Source organism: Magnolia sinica, chromosome 19 (assembly GCF_029962835.1).
Source record: "Magnolia sinica isolate HGM2019 chromosome 19, MsV1, whole genome shotgun sequence".
NCBI lineage: Eukaryota > Viridiplantae > Streptophyta > Magnoliopsida > Magnoliales > Magnoliaceae > Magnolia > Magnolia sinica.
Genome location: NC_080591.1, coordinates 56,581,843 through 56,607,261, shown reverse-complemented (window position 1 = coordinate 56,607,261; position 25,419 = coordinate 56,581,843). Strand labels below are relative to the sequence as shown.

Here is a 25,419-nt window from a genome sequence, read left to right as displayed (position 1 = left end):
GTGTGTTAGTTGGATTCTATTGCTGTAGCTTTTCCTTCTTAACAAAGGAAATACAGAAATCATAGTAGTCAGGAGCAAGAACTTGATTAGTTGGATTCTTTCTGAGAGAGAGAGAATGGGAGTGCCATCATTCTTCTGGTGGTTGATAAATAAGTATCCAAAGATATTGATGAAAGCATGGGAAGAGAAAGGAGGAGAAGATGGTGTTGTTGATACCACTCAGCCCAATCCAAATGGAATAGAATTTGATAACTTTTATCTCGAGATGAACTGCATCATCTATAACTGCTACCGTCGCAATTATCAGGTTCTCTATTTCTCTCTCCTTCCTTTTTCTTGATCTGTATGCGGATTGATAGTCCAAATTCATGTGGGTTTACACTTTGATCCATAATAATAAATAAATAGATGTGCCCACAAAATGGTTGGTGTAGTCTTTGTCATTGATTGGTTTAATATTGAAAATCAACACCAAATTGGACTGATGATGCAGCTGATCGTCTGATTCGATAGTTTGATTTGACTGATATCAAACATCATGGTCAGATTTAGCTAAAATTAAAGATCAATGGTTCAATTGGACTAATATTGACGATTAACAATCTAATTATGTTGAAATTGAAGACGAATGTTTTGATTGGGAAAATATCAAAGGTTGGTCTGATTAGACTGATATTGCAGCTGAATGGTTCAATTGAATGACATTGAAGATCAATGGATAGAGTGGAATGATATTAACAGTCTAATTGGGGTGAAATTAAAGATGAATGGTCAGAGTGGAATGATATTGACAGTCTAATTGGGGTGAAATTAAAGATGAATGGTCAGAGTGGAATGATATTGACAGTCAACATTCCGATTCAGCTTCGACATTGGTCCAATTAGACCATTTATTTTCACTATCAGGTCTGCCCAATCAAATGATATGATCCATTTTTAATTCCAGACCAATCATATTATTCATCTTTTATATCGATCCAATTTAACTGTTGATGGTTCGGCTTTAACATTGGTCCAATTAGATCATTGATCTTCAATATTTGATTAACCAGACCATGCATATTCCAAGTTCAACACAATCAGATTGTATATCTTAAATATTGGTCAATTATATCTTCGATCTTTAATTTTGGACCGATAAGGCCATTCATCTATGATATTGGTCAAATCATATTGTTATTCATCAGGATCATTTAAATCAGACTATTTGATTTCGTAATTGGTCCAATCAGGTCTTTGATTTTCAACATTGGCTCAGCCAGACTATTCATCTCCAATTTCAATCAAATCAGATCATTCATCTTCAATGACGTTCCACCAACTTGTGGATCTTCAATTTGGGTTGATTAGGCTGTTCATCTTTGATATTTGTCAAATAAATTTGTTTATTAGTATCTTTCAAATAAGACTGTTCAACTTTGGACCATTCATCTCCAATTTCAGCGCAATCAAATTGGTTGTCTTCAATATCGGTCCAATTAGAAGGTAGATTATATATATATATATATATATATATATATATATAGGCATGCTCACCTGCGCACCTACGCACGTGCGCACCTTTGCACCCGTGTTATGGGCGTCTAATCCGAACGGTCCATGTGATGTGGAATCCCATGAAACCCAAAAGGACAAATTTTCATCATGATCTAAAATTCTGGTGGGCCATAGAAAAGAGAAATGCAAATCAAGGGAGGAAACAGTTTTCATTTTTCATGGCCCACTAAAGTTTTGAATCAAAGTAAAAATTGGGCCCGGGGGGTTTCATGAGGTGCTGCTTCACCTGGACTGTTCAGAGTTTGGAGGCACATCATGTACGATGAGTTATCAACAAAGTTCGCACCGTGTGGACTGGTGCACAGCTGAGCATTGGGCTATCTATCTATATATATATATATATATATATATATATATATATATATATATATATATAATCATCTTTGAATTGGTCAAATCAAACTATTGTCCAAATTGGACCATTCAGCTTCATCACCGGTCTAATCAGACCATTGATTTTCAACATGGCCCAATCGAATTAATTGATGACAAAGATTAGACCAATCATCATTTGACCCATCTATGATTAAGGATCAAAGGTGTGGCCCACATGGGCGAGATACGTTCCAAGACAAATAGTTGTAACTGTCACCTAAAATGGGATAAAAATGTGGACTGTTAATAGGGAATTAGTAATCTTCATGTATGTGTAGTTACTTAGAGCCATGCAAGTTTGCATATATATATATATATATATATATATATATATATATATATAATTTTGACAAGAGAAAATCGTGTATTGAGTTGCTGGTTTTGGTTTCTGGTTGTGTTGTTGCAGTCATCTCCTCCTAAAACAATTGATGAGGTTTTCAATAGCATTTTTGAAGAGATAGATCGTCTCTTTCGCATAGTGAGACCAAGGACGCTATTGTACATGTCCATTGGTGAGCTGCTCCCATTGTTCTTATTCCAGCTTTGTGTTGTCACTTACTCTATAGTTGGTAAATGCATAATGTTTTCTCCAAGGATTCTTGAAACAATACTGAAATGTGAGAGTTTGCTTTAGAAAATTGTTTTATACTAAAAGTAAGGAGTTTGCTTCTATGCTGCAAATGAGGAAGAGTTGTTAGTATCATGGTTTAAATTATTGTGTATCATATCCATATCAGCGACCACTGATTCTCGACTCGGTGTATTTTATCACTGATATAACCGATTTTTATTGGTTTATCGGTGTGAAATTTTCAAAGGTAAAAAAAATATATATCAAAATAAATTTTTATATCATATTCTTTTATGTTTTTTTTTTTTTTTTTTTTTCAATTAAAAATACTTCTATGGATTTATACATGACATTCATATTTTATGTTAGGATTAAGTAAATAATTTTCAACTGATTTTTCTTTTGTACATGGTAAGTATCAATTTATCACATTTGTCACGACCAATACACTACGTATCGGCCTATACGATACATTTTGGCTGGTATTTAAAACCATGGTTAGGGTTCTTATCTTGCTAGCATATATAGATGGGGCTATGGTATTACGAGTTGGTTAACATCTAAGGTTATTTTAGTAAATTTAGCAATACAACAAGGGGTTATTTTGCTGCCAAAGAAGAGATATTGATGAGTTGGCTGTTGATGATGTCACTACTCCTAGGTTGCCTTTTAGAACCATTGGAAATGAGGGCCCATCACCTTAACCTTAGCTTTAGGTGAGAGACATCTCCCCAAAGGCAAAATGGTCCTTTTTGCATGTTCTGAGGGACATCATTTTAAGGGCAACGTGGTCTTTTTACCTATATCTCTTGCCAAGTTCCACTCTTTGTAAATTAGTAATGTATGCAATAGATGGGGGCCATTTTAAGATTTGACAAGTTTACAATCTAAATCAAGTGGTTTTTGCCTAAATAGGGCTGCAAAAAAGTGTAATATGATGGTGGAGAAAACTCCCAAATAAATGGGACTCTTGCTCTAGTGGTAGACTCCCTGGAGTTTCAACACCTGGTCAAGGGTTCGAGTACCCATAGGTGGTAAAATCCCACTACAGTGTGAGTGTGTGGGGGTGTGTAAAAAAAAAAAACTGTGAAATAAATGGTCTTATAAACAAGATTGCGTGAAATGATCTTCTAAACAAGATTGTGTCCTAATGGTTAGGCTTACTTGGAAGGAGGAATGCTAAGTGTGCACACTACTTTTTTTGCTGATGTTTTGGCACATGAGTCCCCATGCGGACACCTGGCACCTTCGGGAGATCAGGACCGCTCATCCGTAGGCCAGGGCATGAAGGGGCCATCTCACAAAAACAGACTGATTGGATGCTCCAATCCCCTTAGTTATAACAAGGGCCCAAAAAAAATGTGGGGTGTCTATGTGCCTTCCTCAAATTGAGTTGTTAGGATTTTCTGGCTAAATTGACTGTTGGGCATGGCTGATAATTGTTGTGGCCATTGGATGACTGGTTGGTCATCCCCATGAGTACACATGTGGAAGAATGCATGCTAGATGTTGTGTGCAATCAGCATTCCTCCATGGGAGGTAACAAGTAAACTACCTATGTATTGACAAAAACTTGCAATCAAATAGGAAAGCAGCACTTTGAGATGAATCTGTATTTTTAACTACCTAAATAACAAACTTGACTTCTTACTATATTAGTGGTAAATTTGCAAGTTGTGTTCATTTCTTACTAGTAAGCAAATCCTTTTTCGTAATTTCTTTATTTTTCTTCATAACGAAGCACCTATTCATCTTCTCCTTTATTATTTGGTTGATACAAGAGATTGTTTATTTGCTTCTGGAATTGTAGAGTTACTGTAATGACACTCATCATCTTATGGTCACCATTACACTTCTTTACTTCTTTCAATATCCTATTTCTATGCTTCATAACATCTTTTCTTTGAGGAACCGCTTGCAGCTTTCATTTATTTACATTGCACATGTTATAATGGTTTACTGCTTAAATTTACTTCTAGACGGAGTAGCAACAATAGCCAAAATGATGAAGCAAAGATGTGGGAGCTTCTTATCTGAAAAACTAGATGAAATGATTAAGGTGCGTTTTTCTTGAGTTCCCCAGAAAAGCTACACTCATTTGATGTTATTTTTCCTTACACAAGCCAATAAGGAAAATGATCAAAAGGTGTTACTGAATTTTTTCTTTGCATGTGTTCTTAATCTTGAATTAGTTTTCTTGTTGTTTAGGAAGCTGAGGAGGATCTTCCAAAAATTCCGTGCGAGGTTTTGGAATCTATTTTTATTGCACCAGGAACTGAATTCATGGATAGAGTGTCGAAGGCGCTTAAATGCTACATTCGTTCGAGACTAAACAATGACCCGGGTTGGAAAGACATCAAGGTTTAACGAAGAATTACATTGGAAATTATTTTTTAATTACATAGATAGTATTAGGAACTGTAATTTGCTTCACTAATAACTGTTAAAGCCTTGAATTTTGAAATAATCGGGACACTTTGTTGGTAAGAGATTGTTCGAATGAGCCCTACTAAGGGCCCATTTGGATGAACCATCAAAAGGGGTATTGGAGGCATAAAACCCCTTTTGAGCCAAACCAGGCTTTTTGGTGTGATGCACTTTGCAAACCCCTGTTTCATCATCCCACTCGACAGAATAGGTGCTAAAATGCCGACTTGACAAAACTTAATCCAATTAATTTTTGTCAAGTTGATGGCAAAAGCAGGCTTGAAACCCCTTTTTTGGAAACCCCTTTTTTTGCGCAATTGCATCCAAATGGGCCCTAAGGTTCTTCTAGTAATGTGTCTACTCTGTGAGGTCTATGCAGTTCTTCCAATGGACCACGTCGTGTTTGCTCCTTAGCTTGGAAATCTGGCCATTTAGGTCATCAGGCGGGCCACATCATGCATTTTTTTCTCATACTTGTGGCCGGCCTGATGATCCGTCTTTCCATCCCATTTATGCATGATGAATGCATTGAACAACCTGGATGTTAAATAGTCATTTAGATGTGGCGAGAGTAGGATTTCCAAATTGGACCTTCATTGTTCGCCTTCAAATATCTCCATATGCCCATTATGTCTTATTTATTTATTTTTTCTTCAAATTGTTTTTTTCCTTAGGTTTTATTGTCTGATGCAAATGTTCCTGGTGAGGGAGAGCATAAGATTATGTCATTCATACGGCTACAACGGAATCGTGATGGATACAATCCGAATACTCGTCACTGTGTGTATGGCTTGGTATGACTGATTTAGTGCTACTTGAATGAGCTACAAATTTGAGGGGCGCTCTCGAGTGGCTCCGGTACCATCATAAGCTCACAACACTATGTGTCCCCTATCAATAGTGGGCATTTTTATCTCTTAATGTGTTCCCTGTGTTGTGGCCCATCTATGTTTTGCATTGGTATGATTTCTAGGCTTTGGATGTTTTTGAGGTGAAGCATCTTATGCCGGGTTAGATTTTGTGAACACATCACTTAAGGAGGAAATACACACACCCAACCAACACAAACACTGCCCCAACCACTTAAGGAGCCACTCCTTAAGATACAAGGTTTTTTTTTTTAAAAAAAATAAAATAAAATTGAAAATACATGAAGGCAAAGAATACACACACCCAACCAACACAAACACTGCCCCAACCACTTAAGGAGCCACTCCTTAAGATACGAGTTTTTTTTTTTTTTTTTATTGAAACCCCTAAAATGGAACCACTTTGTTCCTAAAACAAAGATTATTCCTTTCATCCCAAATAGACCAAAGATCAGCAAGTAGGGCCAATCTCCATTTCTTCTTAAGAGAAGACCCTAGGATACCTTCATGCCAAAAAGAGAACAACTGCTCAATCAAACTTGGCATAACTCAAGAAATTTTGAAGACCTCCAAAACGTGAACCCACACTTCCTTTGCAAAAGAATGAAAGATGAAAGACGATCCATGGATTCCGTGCCATTCATGTAGAGCAAGCAAATATTAGGAAGCACAATTGTTCATTTTTTAAGATTATCAACCATGAGGACTCTGTTCCTCCCAACAAGCCAATCGAAAGCCACAACCTTAGGGGGGCACCATAAAACCATAAATGCCTAGTTTGAGAACAACAAACCGAAGAAGAACTCTAGAAATATGGTAAAAAAGTGACTTGATAGAGAATCAACCAGATTTATCTTTCCGCCAAACCAAAGTATCTAGACAACCCAGAGACGAAGAGACACCATGAAGAAACTAAAGAAGGCCCATCAACACGTCCATCTCAATATCAAAAAAATTTCGTCTACACAGAGGAACCCAAACCCCATCAAAACCAAACCAAAGACAAAAGGAGCAATGGAGATATCTAGGTCAAGGGAAAGGGCTGCCAAGTTAGGGAACATCGATCTTAAAGGGACCTCACCCAACCAGATATCAATACATAACCGAATTCTTGTACCTTCCCCGATGGAAAAACCAACCCCCTCAACCACTCTCCCAGCCAGTTGGGTGATCGCCTTCCACGTGGAAGATGCTCTATAAAGAGAGGCTGGCTTGAACCCCTAGCCTAAATCAGACACACCATAGTTGCTATCAATAATGGACCTCTAGAGGCTATCCTAATAAGATCAAACCTCCAAATCAACTTTCCTAAAAGGGCATCGTTGACGTCTTCCAGGCTTCTAAATCTTTGCACCTTCTTCACAATAAGGCCTACAAACCTCCTGTTAATCAAGTAAATGGAATTTACCCTTGGCTAAAGCACCTTGCCAGATAAAATCCCCTCTCAGTCTGTCTATCCTACCCAGGACATATTTTGGGCATTTAAATAATGACATAAAATAAAAAGGGAGATTAGAAAGGGTAGCTTTGATTAGCGTTATCCTTCCTCCTAATGTTAGGTTTTTTGCTTTTCCATGAAGAGAGTTTCCTCTCCATACACTCAATGACCTTATCCTAGAGGTGTAAGGGTGGTTGTTGATACACAAGAGGCGGACCAAGGTAAGAAGATGGGAAGGACACAGCCCTACATCTAAGCACATCAGCCAAGACAGACACCTCGACTGGAAAGAAGTGGATCCCAAGGATTTCACTTTTAGAAATATTGACTTTTAACCCTAAAACAACCTAAAAAAAACATCTCACAAATTTACGCAGATTGTTGACCATAGACTCAATAGCCTCGCAAAGAACAAGGGTGTCATCAACGAACTAGAGATGAGAAATCCTACTCTCTACATTTTCCACTTTGAAGTTCCAAAAAAGACCCACCAACTGCCCTTTGCTCAGCATTTTGTTGACAGCCTCCGGAACAATGACGAAAAAGAAAGGGGAAAGGGGGTCTCCCTGTTGAAGGCCACTCGAAGCTCTAAAGAAGCCAAAGGGGAAACCATTAATGAGGATGGAGAATTTTGTAGATTAGACACAAGCATGGATCCCTTTTCTCCATCGATACCTAAAACCCAAATGTAGAAAATTTTGATCAGGAAATTTTTAGTCAACATGATCATAAGCTTTCTCCAAATCAAGCTCGGAAGCATTGCCTTCTACACCAGCCCGATGGCATGAGTCAATACACTCATGAGCTACCAAAGCATTATCTAGAATTTGCCTCCCGGATATGAAAGCACTTTGGAAAGTCAAAATAACCTTTGGAAGCACCTTACGGAGCCTCTACGCTATGATTTTATCAATAATCTTGTAAGGGTTGCTAATGAGGCTGAAGTCCTTCAGACACTCAGGCTCTTCACTGGACCACACATTTGCCTGTTACCACCGTAAGCTTTCGGTGGTACTGTTACCACTAGAGAGCGCCTCATTATTTGATGGGTTATTAGTTTCAATTGCAATCACTCTCTTCACTAAAGTTCTGAATTTTCTGGCTTGCAGGACGCAGATCTTATAATTTTGGCTTTAGCCACACATGAAGTTCATTTCTCTATATTGAGGGAGGTGAGTTTAGTGTTTACTCTTTTAGAAACTTGCTTATGTTGAAGTGAAAACTAGTTTGTAAGCAATGTCTTGAGTAACCAAATTTTTTGTCACTAGTTTACATTAAAGTTTGGCGGGTTGCATGTCCTTTTTTCTTCTTTAAGCAAGCAAAGGCTTCACATAATGTCGGAAATTTTTGCTATTTGTTAAGAGGACCAAGTAGGCAAGTGATGTGAACTAATGGCTTAGGGAAATTGGTTTGACAAACCACTAACCATAATGACAACCTTCTGATATAACTCAATGCTTGGTTTCTTTGTTAAAGGTCTGTTTAGACATCTGCTAATCTGAGGATGTGAAAGCGGAAGCATGTGTACCCGAACTGTCTGACCCAATCTAATCATATTTACTAATTGGGTCGGATTTAGGCCCCCAGAATCTGATCCGACCGTAAATCTGATCGGGATCAGGTCAACGACTTGGCTACCTATCGGGTAATCAGATATACATTTTTTTAGTTTTTCCCTTTATTTAATTATATTTATTATTTAAATTATACATAGGAAATCTTTTGGCATGGGATTGTAATTCGTTTCTAGCCCTTAACCTTTCCGAATCGAAAGCTGTTTTATATCCTAATTCGTGCTTGAAATTAGACCTGACAGGACCCCATGGGATATCCCAATCGAACTGGATATTGATATGCCAATTCGTATAATGTACCAGTTTTGAAATCTGATAGTGCCAAATCCAATTCCCTTATGGACTGGATTTTGATCTGCCAATATGGACACACCCTCATTGATAATTCAAGGTCTAAGTTTCAGAGTGCAGCTTGCTAAGGTACATGAATGAGTTGTATTGCTGATGCCGATACGACTTATCTTGTATTGGACAAGTTGCTGAAATCATTCAAAAAAAAATTTGAAATTAGAAAGAAGTAAAAATATCTGGAAAAATCAACAAGAGCATGAAATTATGGAAGCCCATGTCGCAAAGATATTTTAGGTATGGATTCCTAGAGATGAATTATTGCGAACCCATTTATTAAGAAGTGAGTGTTTATTGTTTTTTACTATTGATACAACAGGATGCAGCTGCCAGGGAGCAGGAAGCAAGCTTAATATTGTCCCCAGAAACATCTCTTCCAAAGAAGAATGTATATTCTATAAGATCAAGAGAGTGGTTTATTAATTTTCGTCAGTCCAAAGACAATGCTTCGTTAGCTAAGACACCGTATCGGGTCGGTCTCTCTCTCTCTCTCTCTCTCTCTCTCTCTCTCTCTCTCTCTATGTATCTGTCTATCTATCTATCTCTCTATCTCTCAATACCATTGCTTCATTCTTCCTATAACTTTCCAAAAAAAAAAAAAAAAAATCATATGTGATGTGTATCATTTGATGAGGCACCCAAACCCTGTGATTTTCGGTATTGTGGGCCTCAAATGTATGGGTATTTCCCTAAATGTCTCCTAGATTGGAAGTTTGTGACATTTTGAACTTTGACCTAATACAAATAGAAGAAAAATGTGTACATCGACTATCGGCATCTAGGCATGTTTGGATTAAGGGAAAACAGAAGAAAAGAAGAGGAAAGGAAGCACTTTTCCCATGATGGGACATTTCACAATGTTTTGATAGCAAAATGGTACCACTAGCATAGCAAATTGCTACATTTTTTTAATATTAAATTTTCCCAACTCAAGATATGGGGTGAGCATTGTCTCACAAAAATGAGATTTCCACTTGCCATCTGAACAAGATTGTCAAAAATGGAATCCATGTATCAATAGTCCCATGGGATCCTTGTGAATCCATCACTAGAAAATCATTACACTTTTCTTTTCCTTTCTCTTTGTTTTGTCCCAATCCAAACACGCCCTTAGTGGGAAAAACACCAAAAGCCAAAGGTATTGGATGCTCCAATTGGGGATTTTTTTTGCTACATCCCTACACTGCCGGCCAATTAGATAACAAGTTGGATCACCATGGCCCACTATGAGTATAGAATCAGGATCTTTATAACCCTAAATTCATCTAATTCCAAATGCGAGTGTGAACTCTTTAGTATTGTTCTTTATTGACATGTTTTTTTTTTTACATTTTGGCAGTTCTTGAATATTTGGACATTACGAGAATATTTGGAACTCGACATGACAATTGCTGAACCTCCCAAAGATTTCTTGATAAACTTCGAGCGAATCATAGACGATTTCATATTCCTGTCATTCTTCTTGGGAAATGATTTTTTGCCTGAGCTTGCTTTGTTGGGAACTCATGAGGTATGTATATAAGCCTGTAGTTACATTTTTTTGGTACTAATGCATTTTGAAGAAGAATTTGGAACGTCTATTATTAATATACCAAGTTCTCATACAAGGGCTTGTATAGAAGTTCCTTGGGGATTAGGTTGGGTGTAAAGCCTTTCACGAAATGCCAACTGCAATTGCTCGAGTGCACATACAAGTTATCAATTGCAGTTTGTAAATACACTTGGTGCACGTGGAAATGAGCCAGATGTGTGTAATATAGCTGAGCTACTCTTCAAGCGAACTCCACTGCTTAGATTGCTTCTTTAAAAATTCTAGTCAATACCTCCATCAAGTGGGCCAGGCATGTATGAAGTACATTAACTGTTAAGAGGAAGCAAAAATAATCCAATTGATAGAAAGAAGGCATGATTTATCAGGTGGGGATCTCTAGATCAGCTGCACTGTGTATTGAATAAATGCGCTCAACATTGCTTATGAGGTTAAAAATGAATGAAATTATGAGGTTTGCTCGAATACAGCCCGATGTATTGCAATATGATATTTTGGGACTTTATGCAATTGGGGTTCTTTCAATTACTCCAGATCGTTTATGTGATAGGGCTCCATCAGATGGGGATGCCCAAAAATTTATAAGATCAATATAGTTTCAACCCCTTGATTACACAAAAGGTTATGGTAACTGTCCATTTGGAAAGAAAAAGAGCCAAATTTCAATTGGTTGAAATAATCCAGTTCAAGATATTTTATTTATTTTCTGTCCACCATACGAGTTGGGAATCATCGTATAAACAGTTTTGACTGTTAGAAGACGATCTATATTCAACGACTAAAGTCTCGACATATCACATTGCAATACATTGGAATGTAGTCGAGCAAACCTTTGAAATTATTATTTCATGGTAGAAATGTAGAAAAATGGCAAGCAGCAGACTTAGGTCAAATGTTGAAATTTTCAACTTTCTCCTCTTCTTTACCTTTTTCATGAATATTTAATGGGATGCTGTGTTGAATTGTTTAGGGCGCTATGGATTTGCTAATGGCTGTTTACAAACAGGAGTTCAAAAGCATGGGTGGATATCTCATCGATACATGCCGAGTAAAATACTGATCTGTATCTGCTTTGTAGTTATGAGGCGTGCATGATAATTACTATATTTGCATTGAGCAGTAGGGCAGTTGCTGAAATATCCTATCCGGTCAATTTGGCCATTTGCTGTAGTGAGCCCACTTTCTATTTCACACCGGTTTGATGGACTTTTTCCATACACTCAATGCTGCATTTGGTTTCTGCACTTTCCAATCCTGTTTTATGATACTTGGTGGCACTGTTTGAATGGACATACTTTTACATTTTCACCCATTCCGTGCTCTGGCATGGAATGTTAATGGACTGTAGACAATTGATTTCAAGTAGTTGAAAATACTGATTGATATTACTTCTGTTCATGGTCAGTTGCAAGATGAGAATGCTGCCTATATAAATTTTAAAAGACTTGAACAGCTTATCCTTGCTGTTGGTTCTTATGAAGATAAAATTTTCAAGAAAAGATCAGAGATACAGAAGGTATACCATATATGCAGATCTTTTTGCATGATGTGTGTTTTTGCATTTTAGTTTTGCTGATTCATGTTTGGCACTCCTGTTTTGATGCCTTGTGTTATCCAATTCATCTATTTTGTTGGCACTTGGAGTATTGTGTTCTGGCACTAATTCATGTGTTTAAATTTTTCATTACTGATAGCATATTTCAAAAACTTTACTTGACTCGATGTATGTTTATCCTGGTCAGGTTGACTTGAAGACTAGGATGAGTCTTTAATTGACTCAACTTGATTTTTTAAAATTAAATTAATGTTGTGTGTATAGCTAAAATATAAAAATAATGGAAAAAGATGCATATTTATTGCAGTTCTTGTTAGTGAGAGATGGTGCTGCCTCTACTAGAGGTCTTGTCGAGAGTTTAAAACCTGCATTTTACATTTCGTAAAAAAAAAAAAGGGCTTGGGGGGGTGGGGTGGTGGATCTCTTATCAAGCAACTAACTTGCTTCAAGTCAATGGAGTCATCAAGTAGACTCAACAAGTTACGGAGAGTTAAGGCAACGTACTCATTGAGTTGATTCAGTCTATTCAGAGAGGGTTGAGGCCAAGTAATGCCTGCAACTGATTTTCGTGCGCACTTGGCTTGAAATCTCGCCGAGGCTGAGGTTTAGAACTGTGACTGATAGAAATAATACAATGTCAATCTTTTTGGGAAATGACACATTGCATTTTTAAGTAATTGGGTCCACAATTTATTGGATTCCAACTGTAGCAGAACGAGTGGTGATCTATTGCCGTCTAACCTATAATGATAGTTTGATCTGGTAGAACAAATTCAGTAGAATTAGGCAATTTTCTTTTCAAAAATTTTGATTTTTACCTTCATCTTTAAAACTGGGTTTCCACTTTGTTAAAATCTCCATATAGTTCATTACCCTGAAGATTAAATAGATCTCAATTTGTAACCATCAAGGTAATTTTGCCATTTAATCAGTCCCACAGGCAAGTTTCTTTGACCAAATGTCCTACTATTTCTCTCCTTCAACAGTCGTAATAGGATAGCCAAGGGAGTCATTATTCACAAAACACTCCATTTATTGTGATTGCACCCTTCACCCTCTGATCTCATCTTTAATAAACATATTTAACGTCCACCTCATACCAACAAGCTCAAAGTAGTGGTCCCAAATATCTCGGGCAACAGTGCAATGCCGAAATTGCAATTTGACATCGAAAACACATATTAGGAGAACCAGGCCATTTTTTTGGTACATGTAGGGTGAAAATTTTATTTGCAGTTGCAGTCCTTGTGAATGCTTGAACTCTATGTGGAATTGGGTCTGCCCAGACTTTTGGACATGAAGGCATCACTTCAACCCACATTGTAAAGCTCAAAAGATGGATTTTAAAAAAAGAAAAAAAGAAAAATTACCATCTGTCATTTACTTCCGAATCTTCTTATAGTTTCTTGTAGAACTTCTATAGTTACAGTACCACATAACACTGTTCTTGCTAAAAGACTTTTTCTTGAACAGTTTGGGTCATCCATACTTTTGTTTCTCTTTTGGGTGTTGCAGCGTAAGTTCGATCGGATCCTGCGTGAGAGACTTGAAGCCATGGGTGAAGAAGATTTGGATAATGTGGTGAGGATTGGATATCCTTCACCCGCCATGCTATTAGACCATTCCCTTTCATTTATGGTGTCACAAAAATAATGTTGCAATACATTCTCATACAGGAAGAAGACTCAAAACACCAACCAAATGCCCGTTCAGTGGAGTTTAATGGTCTTTCAAGTTTCAGATGTTCAATAACTGATGTATGTCCGTCTCTGTCTTGATCTTACAAGTTTTGGTTCCTCCATTGTATATCGACTGGCACATCATTGTGAAACAGTTATCAGTCTGGCTGTAGATATTGTTTTAGAGATGTGTTCTAACTTATTAATTGTATTCACATGATTCTTTTTTCTGTCTTCTAGTTTTATAACAATACCAAGGAATTCATACAAAAGTTAAAGGAATTGCATCAACAGAAATCAGATAAGGTTAGTTTCGTTTGGTTTCAGGTGGGTTGCATGCATATGAAGAATCATACAATGCCTGATGTCAGGAAAATTGCATTACTTAATTGTCTTAGGTCAGCCCATCCCAATATACTGTATATGTGGGGCTGACCTTTTGGAATGATGGATGGTTTGGATCACATAAATTTCTTACATTGGCTGATTCTAACTGTTCAACTAGGCCCCCTTTCAATGTGGTGTATTGGTTGTAATATGAGATTTTTAATTCATGAAAGCTAGAACCGTCTTCTGTTTCTCTTAATGGATCATGGGTTTGTATATGTCTTTGCTACAGGTCAATCATGGTTCTGAAGGTTGGAAAGCTCAATATTATAAGGAGAAATTTTCTGTAGAAAAGCCTGATGAAATTGAAAGCAAACGGGAAGAAATCGTATGTTAAGCTGCCTTGATATTTGGACGTTGGTACCTTGAATTATTGTAACTGTACATTCACCGTGATTTTTTAGTAGTTAGAAGTTCCATTCATTTCTGTCCTATGCATTGGTGTTCCTTTTGATGCATTCACGTTAGAATTCGAAATAATGTTGTTCTGTTCTGCTTCTTTTGCCAACCTCCTGCTGTAATTGGCTTGATTTCTCAATCAAATGGTGATCACTTACTGTGTGCTGACCCAACAGAGAACAATTCTCATTGACCAATACAAATAGGTTTTGCGTGCACTTCCGTGGGGCTGTCCCAATGTATTGTATATGTAGGTCCAACATTTTTGTACTGCAACTTATTCATATGGTGCTTTGAATGATGGATGATTGGCATCACTATTTTCATTAGTTGTAAAGAACTTTTGGCTTGAATTTGATTAAAATTTTATTTCATGCAGCAAGATGCTTGGGAGCTACTTGTCTTGAATTTGGGTGGGTGTATGGATTGTAATTTTCAATCCAAATACTACCTGATTTTACTTGATCCATCGATCCTGTACGTTGACTCATCACACACCCACTACAATTTGTGCTTCAGACTCGTACTCGCGCTTTTTGCTTCGTAGTTTTTTATATTTACTAACATTTTGAAACAGGTGCTTCCTTGCTCCAGCACCTCAATCTATTGCAGCTTGACTTCACACTTTGTGCAACTATAGATTCAACCTTTTGAAGTCTTGTTTGGCCATTCCATGAGTCATTAAATACCATTGGGATCATTGCTGACGTCCCCGCCAATGATTCAAAGAATCATTTAAAAGCATTGGGGATATTGCTAATGTCCCTATGCCCTATATCATGTTGATATACAGATAGATAAACAAATTACTCTTTACTCCTTATCCAAATGCTTATAATACGTCCAAGTTGAATCAAAGCTTATGAAAAAAAAAAAAAAAACACTCACGCTTTCATGCTTTGAAACTGCGTTGAACAACATAATAGGATGAAGAGAACTTCGGGGCTTGAGAATAATAGACACCTGTTGGGTTTTATTTCATAAATAACAGGCAAAAATGGTCACATCAATAAAAATATTATGTTTGTAGTACAGAAATGACTCTTGTTCAAATATATGCATCTCGACAATTATCCCATCTAGCAGTCATATTATGATGAAGCAAACTCCTTGTTTTTGAGTGGGAAACTAATTTCACAAGCTGTTTGTGGCCTCCAACCATAGTTCAAAAACCTCTAAACTCAGCTCGAAGTTCTTCTGCGTTGGGTTGACTCAAAGACTTGACCCGAATCATTTCAATATTTAGTTATCCTAAATTGAAAATATTGGGAACGTAAATAGATATTTAAAATAGCTGAATTTATTGTAAGTAAAATAGGACATAACTCAAAGTGCCAACAGCATGGATGCCTCATCGGTAAAGGGCATTGCTTTCCTTAGGTAAGGTTGGGTGTATGAAACACTTACCTGCTTTCTTTGTTTTCAATGAAATGTCCACTCAGGAACCGAGAGGCTCGGTTTGAGTCACACCAATTCATGTCGAGTTGACTCAAAGAGTCTCAGAGTGCAATTCGAGTTTCCCAGCAACTTGGCTTGAAATCTAGCCGAGTCGAGCTGACTTGGCCGAGTTTGAGTCCAGTTAGGGAACTATGCTGGGTTGTTATTTAGCATTTGACCTACTGACCGGCAACCCCAACTTCCTGACCATCTGCCATGTGGGCCAACCAACCTCCTAGCTTACGAAAGCTAGATATAACCGAACGTGTTTTATAAAGTACTCTATAGTCTATACTTTTTTTACCCATCTAAAACCTCCAATTTCAATAAAAAGGTGTTACTGATTGTGATCTGTTTCTTCTCAATTTAGGAGAATTTTATGGTTGATTAGAATTTATCATTGAAACATTGTCCTTGTTGCTGCTATGTAGCTAATATAGTTATTCCATCCCAATGCTATATCAGCTTGCTGGATGTTGGTGGTAGTCCTAGATTAACATTGTCTGATTTCATTGCTTTAATTTTCTGTTTTAATTTATAGGTTCAAAAATATGTGGAAGGCCTATGTTGGGTACTACACTGTTATTTTGAAGGAGTGTGCTCATGGAGCTGGTAAGATAGGTTGTTGAGTGGAGCTCTCCTAGACATTGATCAGATTTCTCATATGTTATCCAGTTTAAAGAAGTTGGATATTGGGCTTTCAGGTCTTACAATCATCATTTTGGTCCATTTGCTTCCGATTTCAAGGGCCTTGATGGATCACAGATAAACTTTCAGCTGGGAACTCCATTAAAACCGTTAGCTCAGCTTATGGCCATCCTTTCACCAAGATGGTAAGCATCCATTTATGGGATTCTTCTATTCTTCTGTGTTTCATTAGACATGACTAAACATCTTCTGGTGCAGTGCCCATGCAGTTCCAGAAGCATACAGGTCTCTAATGACTTGTTCGGAATCAAATATCATAGATTTTTACCCCACTGGTAAGCCCTTTAAAAAACTCACTGAAGTTTACTAGGTATCTCTACTATATATAACACCAATACCGTTGACAATTTTATTCTCACATTTAATCTTCACAACATTGGTTGAGTGAGGCTAAATTTGTCATAAAAATGTAGCTGTTTGGGAGGGAACAATTGAGATTTTACCGTACAAAAGAATGGCACGCATTGCACCGCGTATAACATTAAAGCTATGTGGGCCCACCATGTTGCCTATGCAAAATCCGCTCTGTCCATCAGGTGCTTTCCTAGATTCTAGGCCCTGCCGCAAAAAATCAGACATTTATAGCTCAGCTGGGCCTCAACACAGGTAACAGTGGGAATGCCAACCATAGGTTTGTGCATGCGGCCATCATGGTGTTTATCTTTCATCGAACCCCTTCATCAGGTGTGAATCACCAGGAAGAAGTGAAGATACAGAGATCAGAAGAAAACTCAAGCACACCACAATGCGTGAACAAGGAGGTTTTAGGCACAATTTTACACTCATGGTGGGCCCCACAGAGATCGGGTGTTTTACATGCTACGATAAAGCGTGTTATGGACAATCCCATTACCGTACCTTTCCTCTGCCTCTCTCCTTCCTCTCTGAATATCTCCCCCTTCTCTTTTTCTATCCTCTCCTCACTCCACGTGCATTGTACATGCCGTACACCTAGAGTAATTAACATCTTGAATATCTTGCATGGATCAGATTTCGAAGTTGACACGGATGGAGCGCGGGTACGTTGCATTTGACTGAAGTCACATGTTTATGAATGCAATCTTTAAAGTTATTAATTCACTCGCGTGAGTATCAATCATAAACGTTTGGACTTTAAGAATCTTCATGAAATTTACTTCTTACAGGTTATGTCACTGCTGAAATTTATTGATGTAAAACGCCTTCTTCCAGAGATTGAGAAACTAGAAAACAAACTAAAAGTATGACTAATGGCAATTCAGAAGTTGGAATTACCCTACACGAACCTTTGGTCAGTACTTGATATTGACATTGTGTTTTATCTTCTCCAACCATTGTAGGATGAAGAAGTTCGAAGGAATACTGTGGCACATGAAATGATTTTTGTTCGGGCCAGTCATGATTTAGGATTGCAAGTTTCTCCTCTTTGTTGTCGATGTGTGCGTGAATCAGGGCATGAGCAGATCGTAAACAAAATGATCATTGACAGTGAGAAAAGGTTTCTTGCCAGCATTGTGTACATTATGTTTGCATGCCAAGCATGAATTTTCTTTTCTAAGGCATACACCCACTTATTGCATATTGAACGTGTTACTTACATTACATTGATGTTTCCTTGTAGCGGTGGCTTGAATGGTTTTCTTATGAGATGCGATGAGCAATCATGCATGGATGATAGCAGCTCTCTTGTGAAGGGGATGGAATACAGTATGAAGAATGATGTTCTGTAAGTTTCCTTCTGTCAGCTTGAGTGCACATATGAATTGGTGCACACATCTCCCACCATCCAAGGCGATATGCCGGAAGCCAAACACATTTCTAAATGGCATTTGAAATCCCATGCATTTGGAAATAGATGCTAGATTGTCACTCAGCTCTGTGTGTGCATTGACATTGGGCTGCCTTGTGCTGGGAAATAATATCTAAGGAATTTTTTTTCTTTTGTTTATTATTATTATTTTTTTGATAGAATATTTACTTTGATGCAGATGTGCACTGTTCGAGAACCCACTGTTTGATAATCATATTCCTGAGCTACCTAAAAATGTTACAATGCCTGAAAAGGTATTCTTATGTTTCGCTATAAGTTGTCTAAAAGTCATTTTCTACTTGTTTTGTTCTTCGTTATATTTTATCATAAACTTCTTATTAGATAGAATATTCTCGATTCTTAATTGGTGATGATTCCTGCAGTGTAAGTTTGGGATGCACACATATCAGTCTAGTTCAGCTTATTCATTTGCACATTATAAATGGGTTGAAGCCAAAGAATGATACAAAAATCTAAATCTTCTGATATCGGCCTTTGAATGTGGACTGCTGATCATTTTCTTTTTAACCATGTGTCAGTTTAGGGACAAAGCCCCACCTAGAGGGTAGAGCTAGTTTTTTCAATCTAGTGTCAATGTAGCCCTTTTTTGTGTATGGTTCAAGTAGAGGCTAAAATCCTTGTTTATGGCCCAAAAATCAAAAGTAATGATTCTCTTGATTTTTGGAAATTTGACTCAGATGAGGTCTTTTCACCAAAATCCTGGCAAACACCCTACTCCACTTGCCATATTGCGGTCTCTGCTCAAGGAGAATGAAATCCCTAGTCGGAATTTCGTCGAATGGTTCATCGACCCCAAAAGGTCACAAAAAACAGAAGAAAAATAAGAAAAGAAAATGAGAAGTTAGATTATGAAGAAGAAGACGGAGGGGAATGTGGCATAGTGGCTTTCAAGCAATATCCTTCGTCTTCGATGCTTGATCGTGGAATTGAGATGGAAAGGAACTTGATCTCCTTGATAGTGTCATCAAAATCTTATGAGGGTCTTACATTGTCCTTCTAGGAGAAATGAGGAAGGAAAAACACAAGATCACTTCTCCTTCCAAAGGTTTTCGGATCCTTGTGTCACTACTACAAGGAGTAGAGCTGTACTCTTTGGCCTTAGAGGCGAAGATGTTAGTTTTTTGTGCCCCAGAAAGCGAGAAGTGATTGTCTTGATCATGTACCTTGATAGCCACATTTATTTGGTGTCCACCTTGTTTGTGATAATTAAATATGTGGGAAACCTAATCTATCTATTATTTTGTGGGTTATAGTGAGGGATTCCTCTAGTTGTCCTAGGGGAGGATGAGTTTGGACAACAACCAGTAGCCAAGGGAGAGTTGTGTTTCATGGTACCTTAAATTCCTTTACCATAGTAGCTGATTTGGACAATCTATGAAAGGTTCATTAGTCATCCTGTATGAAGGAACCAACGATGAGTTGGGATGGAAGGTCTCCTCCATCGGATTAGATATGCCTTGGCTCTACCATACTTACGAGTGTAAGTGTTCACTGAATTCAGGTTCTTTGTTTTAGGCTTGGTTGAGGACTTTCATTGGAGGATTGCATGTTGTCTTTGGTCTGGGACATCTATCGTGCCTGGATCAGATCGACTTGATAATGCTCTAGCTTTGACTAATCCTTAGACATGAGGTCATGGTGGGACTCAATCTTGTCCAAATCTGTGTTTGATTTCCCCATGCCACAATTCAGCTAGCCAAGCTGTCTACCTAACATTCTCTCATAGACATTTTCTTCACCGAATGCAGGTTCTTGTTTTTTAGGCTTGGTTGAGGACTTTCATTGGAGGATGCATGTAGTCTCTTGTCTGGAACACCATCATGCCTGGAGTAGATCAACTTGATCATGCACTAGCTTTGACTAATACTTAGACTTAAGGTCATGGTGGATTCAGTCTTGTCTAAATTTGTGTGATTTCCCAATGCCGCAATTCAGCTAGCCAAGCTGCCTCCCTAACATTATCTCTCATAAGCATTTATCCGACATACATTCCTTTTCTTATGAAAATGAGAACATCGGTTGAAACTTAAAGTAGAAATGATTATTTGGATGGATCTGAAACTTTCTTAGGTAGTGGGTCTTGTGAGAGAGATGTTACTAGGAGTTCCTTGAGAGAACAAAGTGCATTGAGGTTTACCATGTAGAAAATCACACAGGCAACCCTATGAAGAGAAGGGTCTTGGCATCAATGGAGAATATAGAAAAAGATAGGAGGGGAGGGTGTAGATAAGAGAGAGAGAGAGAGAGAGAGAGAGAGAGAGAGAGAGAGAGAGAGAGAGAGAGAGAGAGAGAGAGAGAGAGAGAGAGAGCTTTATAACATCCTATTGTATATGTACTATGATAGGCCTTTATATGTAAGATGGCTCTCATTTCTCAATCCAACTGAAACCACAACTCTAAGAAGGAAACTTCTTAACCACTTTCTTAATTTGACTCAACTAAAGTATGGTTAATAACTAAGTAACCAAATAAAATTAGGACTTAGCAAGGATTCTCAACATTCCCACTCATTGTTAAGTTCGAGTTGCATATATAATTCCCAAACTTCTTTTGAAGACATCAAACTTATCTGCACTGAGTTCTTTGATGAATATATTCTGCACTTGGCCAATTATAGAGACTATACATCAACTCACCTCTTTGCTCATGACCTTTTAATGAATAAAGTGGTAAGTAATGAATAAAGTGGTAAGGACCACCACGTCCTTCGTATGGCCATGAAACATCAGATTTAATTCCAGCATGATCGAGTTAACATTGTCATTCTTGTAAGAATGTGATAGTTGTCTTTTTCTCCAAAGTCTCTCAATAGTTACATCAATCACACACTTGCACATGTAGCTAGCATCGCGAATCGATATTCAGCCTTTATGGCAGAAAATGCAACAGTAGTTTGCTTCTTGCTTCACCATGACATGCTTTCCAAACCAAGGCTGAAATAGAAACCTGAAGTTGAATGTGTGGATGGGTGTCCGCCTGTATCACAATAACCTCTAAGCTTTATTGGTACATCATATTCATAAAGCACATCTTTCTTGATGGTTGCCTTCACATTTCTCAATATATGTAGTCTAAATTGCAGAATAAGACATCATATTCATATACCTAATTAATTGGTTGTATGATGTATACACCACCACAGCAGACCCCAAATTCTATTTGGAAGTTTCTGTGGTGGGCATCCCCCTTCCCAATCTCCCCCATTCTTCTCTGGTACCCACCTGAGTAATGGATCAAGCTATATTTTGGGAACTGGATAACATTTGGGGGTGCATCTAATGAATGGGTCAGTTTTTCTACAAGAAACGAAGGTATCTCGATTGGAGAATTTATTCAATAATAACAAACGAAAAGTAAAGAACTATCATCATTAAATTTTTTATTGATTCAGAAGTTCGTTTACATCCTCATTTTTTCCCTTGATTCCAAGGTAGAAATAGAATGTACAATTATAATGAAATGTTATAATTCAAATATCAATTTCGGCAGCATTCTGGCTTCGAATGCACTCCTCTTAACGAAAGAATCATTGTGCAGATTCAGTAATTCTTCAGAAGTCCTGCGTCTTTTCTTTAATCCAAAAATCCTTGGACTGATCAACTTTCTGAAAGAACTATCAAGAAATTGCCGTTTGAAAGAAGCTTTGAATTGATTTGGAACTTTATTGCGCGCGCAAGCACAACAGATCTGTTGCGCGTCGCACAATGGACTTATGGTTCTTCATTGCGCACAGCGCAATAGATGTCTCCAGGCACCTCTTCCTTCTTCTTTCTCCTCGCAGAATACCTGGGAAGAATCTTGGATTTCTGCTAGTCCTTCTTGAGCTCTGGAATTTGTGATCGAACCAAATAAAGAGGGGGAAGGGGTATTTATAGGCAATCACACGTGCGAAACCCCATTTCCGTGCAACTATCCCTCATTGCACGAGTGCAAAATACACACCGCGCTCCGCGCAATGGATCTTTGTCAGATATTTTAACTTCTTCTGTTGCGCGCCGTGCAATGGCTCTCCATTGCGCGGACACCAGTATTTCTTCTTCTTTTCTCAAATTTTCTTCTTTTTCTTTCATAATTTTATTGCTCCAACAGTCCAATAGTACTTGCACATCACAGAGGTCCCCACATAGCCTGTAATTACCATATTTTTACTCAATTTTGGGATTCTTATCTAATGTAGTTTCATTTTGCTCATATCTAATTCATCTGTATAAATTTCACTGGACTAAAATTGTCTGGTCCAGACAATCACTGAAGCAGATATAAAACAAAGAACACTTTGGCATGAATATAATGGTGGTCAATCGAGGAAAAATAGGTGAATTTTCTTTCTCAAAATGATGCTTTTGCAAGAAATAGTGAAATTGGAAATTCAGTTATATCAGTTTTAACTTGTTTGAAAACTTTGCAGATTGCAAAATCAGCAAAGGTATGTGATGGAAACAGTAAACATTGGAAAACCCAGTTCATCTGACCCATCATCGGATCGAGAGACATGGAAAGTGGCAGGGTCAGGTAGGGATGACAGGAGAGGTATAGGGTCTTTGGAAAATTCGAATTTCGGTTGGAGTTCAGAGACTTCTGGGGGAATTGAAGAGAGAAATGGTGGTTTTGGGCAACCTAGAAATGCTATGTGCACCCACAGGAGTGGAAGCCGGCAGCAGGATACTCCACCTGACATTGATTTGCATGGTCAAGTCCGAGGCAGAGGAAATGGGTCTTTTGAAGAACAGAGTTTCAGTCAGACTTCGGTGCCCATTAGAGGAATTCAGGTTAGAAATGGTGGTTTCAACGAATCAGGAAATGGCTCGAGGGCCGACAGGAGTGATAACTGGAGATCCACTTCTCAGCTTCCGGCATCACCAACTTATCGGGGTCGAGGAAGAGGCTGTTCTGAGCCATCTTCTTCAAGCCGAAGATGGTAGTTATGACAGTTATTTTCTATGGGGACCTTGGATAGGGTGTTTTGCATTTTGTTTTGAGGGTGTGTTTGGCACCCTATTTCATGAAATATGAAAATTTGCACTAAATTGGATTGATAAAGACTGATAAATCACGAAATATATTGATATTTGGTACAACCAAACACGCCCTTCGTGGCTCTGTTTTGGGTGATCATTGGTAGTTAAAACATTTACTCTGGCTCTGTTTTGGGTGATCATTGGTAGTTAAAACATTTACTCTGGGGATCCTGTCAGTGTTTTTTGTTTTGTTTTGTTTTGGTTTTTTTTTTTTTTTTTTTTTTTTTGTTTTTTGGTTTAAGGATGTGTTTGGTTGCACCCTATTTCATGAAATATCATGATATTTGGTTCAACCAAATGCGCCCTTATCTTTTATTGTTATTTTTATTTTTGGAGGGAAAGTAATGAAAACTGTTGCTAGGTGATTATGATTCCGTTTTTTTATGGTGTATCTCAAGCACCCTTACTAGAATGGGTCAATCTGGGCCGTTATTCGGACCATTAACTAATTTTCATTTTAATTGTCCATTACATTTTTACTGGTCAGGTGGTTGGCACCCTATCCTATAAAAATCCATTGCTCTATTTAAAGTTGCATGAGATGTGACAATTGGGTGCATGTATGGGAGATCTAGGACGTCCATCAGGTGGCCCACCCATTCAGTGAATATCCTAACTTTCAAGTCAGACCTGAACCACGATCAGTTGGACTGCACATGTTTGTTGAATGTGGACGGTTACTAGTACTTTTAGCAGTACATTTCTAGTTGAGTAGGCCGACCTGATTAGTGAACTAGTTGGATAATGGATTTCTAGTGGGGCCCACCTGGAAAACAGCTAGGATCTATTACACGTGAACCATGCGGCCTTTTGGGTGCGACCCATTTAGCAAAAGATGAATCATACCTTCCTCAGGCCAAATGTTTGTACGGTTAGATTGGGACTTTCTACAAGTGGAGCCCTTGGTCAAGTGATCCAAACCATTGGTATGATGGGCCCCCAATGTAGACGACCCATGCACCAAAATCTCCCAGATGGAACAACTGTAACCCTAAAATAGGTTTGTATCACAAACAAATCAGTGTGTAGTTCCTAACCGCAGTGCCAAATCTCCTTATTGGCATTTTCTCAAGAGAATTCCATATTTTAACGTTTTTCTCAAGATATTATTGGATAAATCTCACTGAAAATAAAAAATTAAAAAAATAATTATTAATTTTAATGTAAATATAAAATACAAACATATATTTATAAATTAATTTATTTTAACTTTTAAATGTTTTTACGTTAAAAATAAAATAATTCCATGATAAAATTGTGAGAAATTTAAAAATGACAAGATTTTCAAAATCTTGAAGATGTCATATGTGTGAATAGTTGGCTGTCCATAGGCTGTGTTGGTCCGAGCCAAGATCAATGCAAGTCCGGCCCTAAAGTAAAACCTTGGCTTGAGCCTCACCCAAGTGCCAGAACAAATAGACATGGGACCAGCCTGTGATGATTTTGCAAAGCCCAGAGCACAAGCCTGACCACTCACTCTGTGAAAGATCCTGTCCGTTCATTAACTGTGTTACACATATCAGAGAATTCTAAGCACAAATATCATCTCCAAAACAAACTTGGAAATAATGTGCAGCTTGGATGTCGCAGTGCGACATCTATGAACTGTTTTATCAGATCTCCTAGATTCGACCCTTGGTTGATCTGAGCCATTAAATGTCTTCGGCATACTTTATTGGGCTAGTATTCAAGTTCAGCCTAATCTGGTCTCAAACGAA

General features: G+C 37.9%; 1 protein-coding gene across 1 annotated transcript; it reads left to right on the top strand.

Moving 5' to 3' along the window:
* On the top strand, nucleotides 1-23,795 carry LOC131235150 (5'-3' exoribonuclease 3-like). Its single transcript, XM_058232287.1, has 24 exons — nucleotides 1-307; nucleotides 2,339-2,444; nucleotides 4,483-4,562; nucleotides 4,712-4,864; nucleotides 5,605-5,724; nucleotides 8,347-8,409; nucleotides 9,479-9,631; nucleotides 10,499-10,669; nucleotides 11,679-11,756; nucleotides 12,114-12,224; nucleotides 13,779-13,844; nucleotides 13,940-14,020; nucleotides 14,183-14,248; nucleotides 14,562-14,657; nucleotides 16,707-16,777; nucleotides 16,870-16,998; nucleotides 17,072-17,148; nucleotides 17,864-17,892; nucleotides 18,019-18,093; nucleotides 18,193-18,350; nucleotides 18,474-18,578; nucleotides 18,841-18,916; nucleotides 22,925-22,998; nucleotides 23,092-23,795. Exons 1-24 carry the CDS (start codon nucleotides 116-118, stop codon nucleotides 23,603-23,605), a joined length of 2,844 nt encoding a protein of 947 aa, XP_058088270.1. The 5' UTR covers nucleotides 1-115; the 3' UTR covers nucleotides 23,606-23,795.
* The last annotated feature ends 1,624 nt before the right edge of the window (nucleotides 23,796-25,419 follow it).

What these genes read in the sequence shown, in the direction of transcription:
- LOC131235150 (XM_058232287.1), top strand. Translation starts at nt 116, where the DNA reads ATGGGAGTGCCATCATTCTTCTGGTGGTTGATAAATAAGTATCCAAAG. An exon ending in ATCTCATCGATACATGCCGA is followed by an intron (nt 11,757 to 12,113) that starts GTAAAATACTGA and finishes GTTCATGGTCAG; the next exon opens with TTGCAAGATGAGAATGCTGC. An exon ending in GGTCAATCGAGGAAAAATAG is followed by an intron (nt 22,999 to 23,091) that starts GTGAATTTTCTT and finishes AAAACTTTGCAG; the next exon opens with ATTGCAAAATCAGCAAAGGT.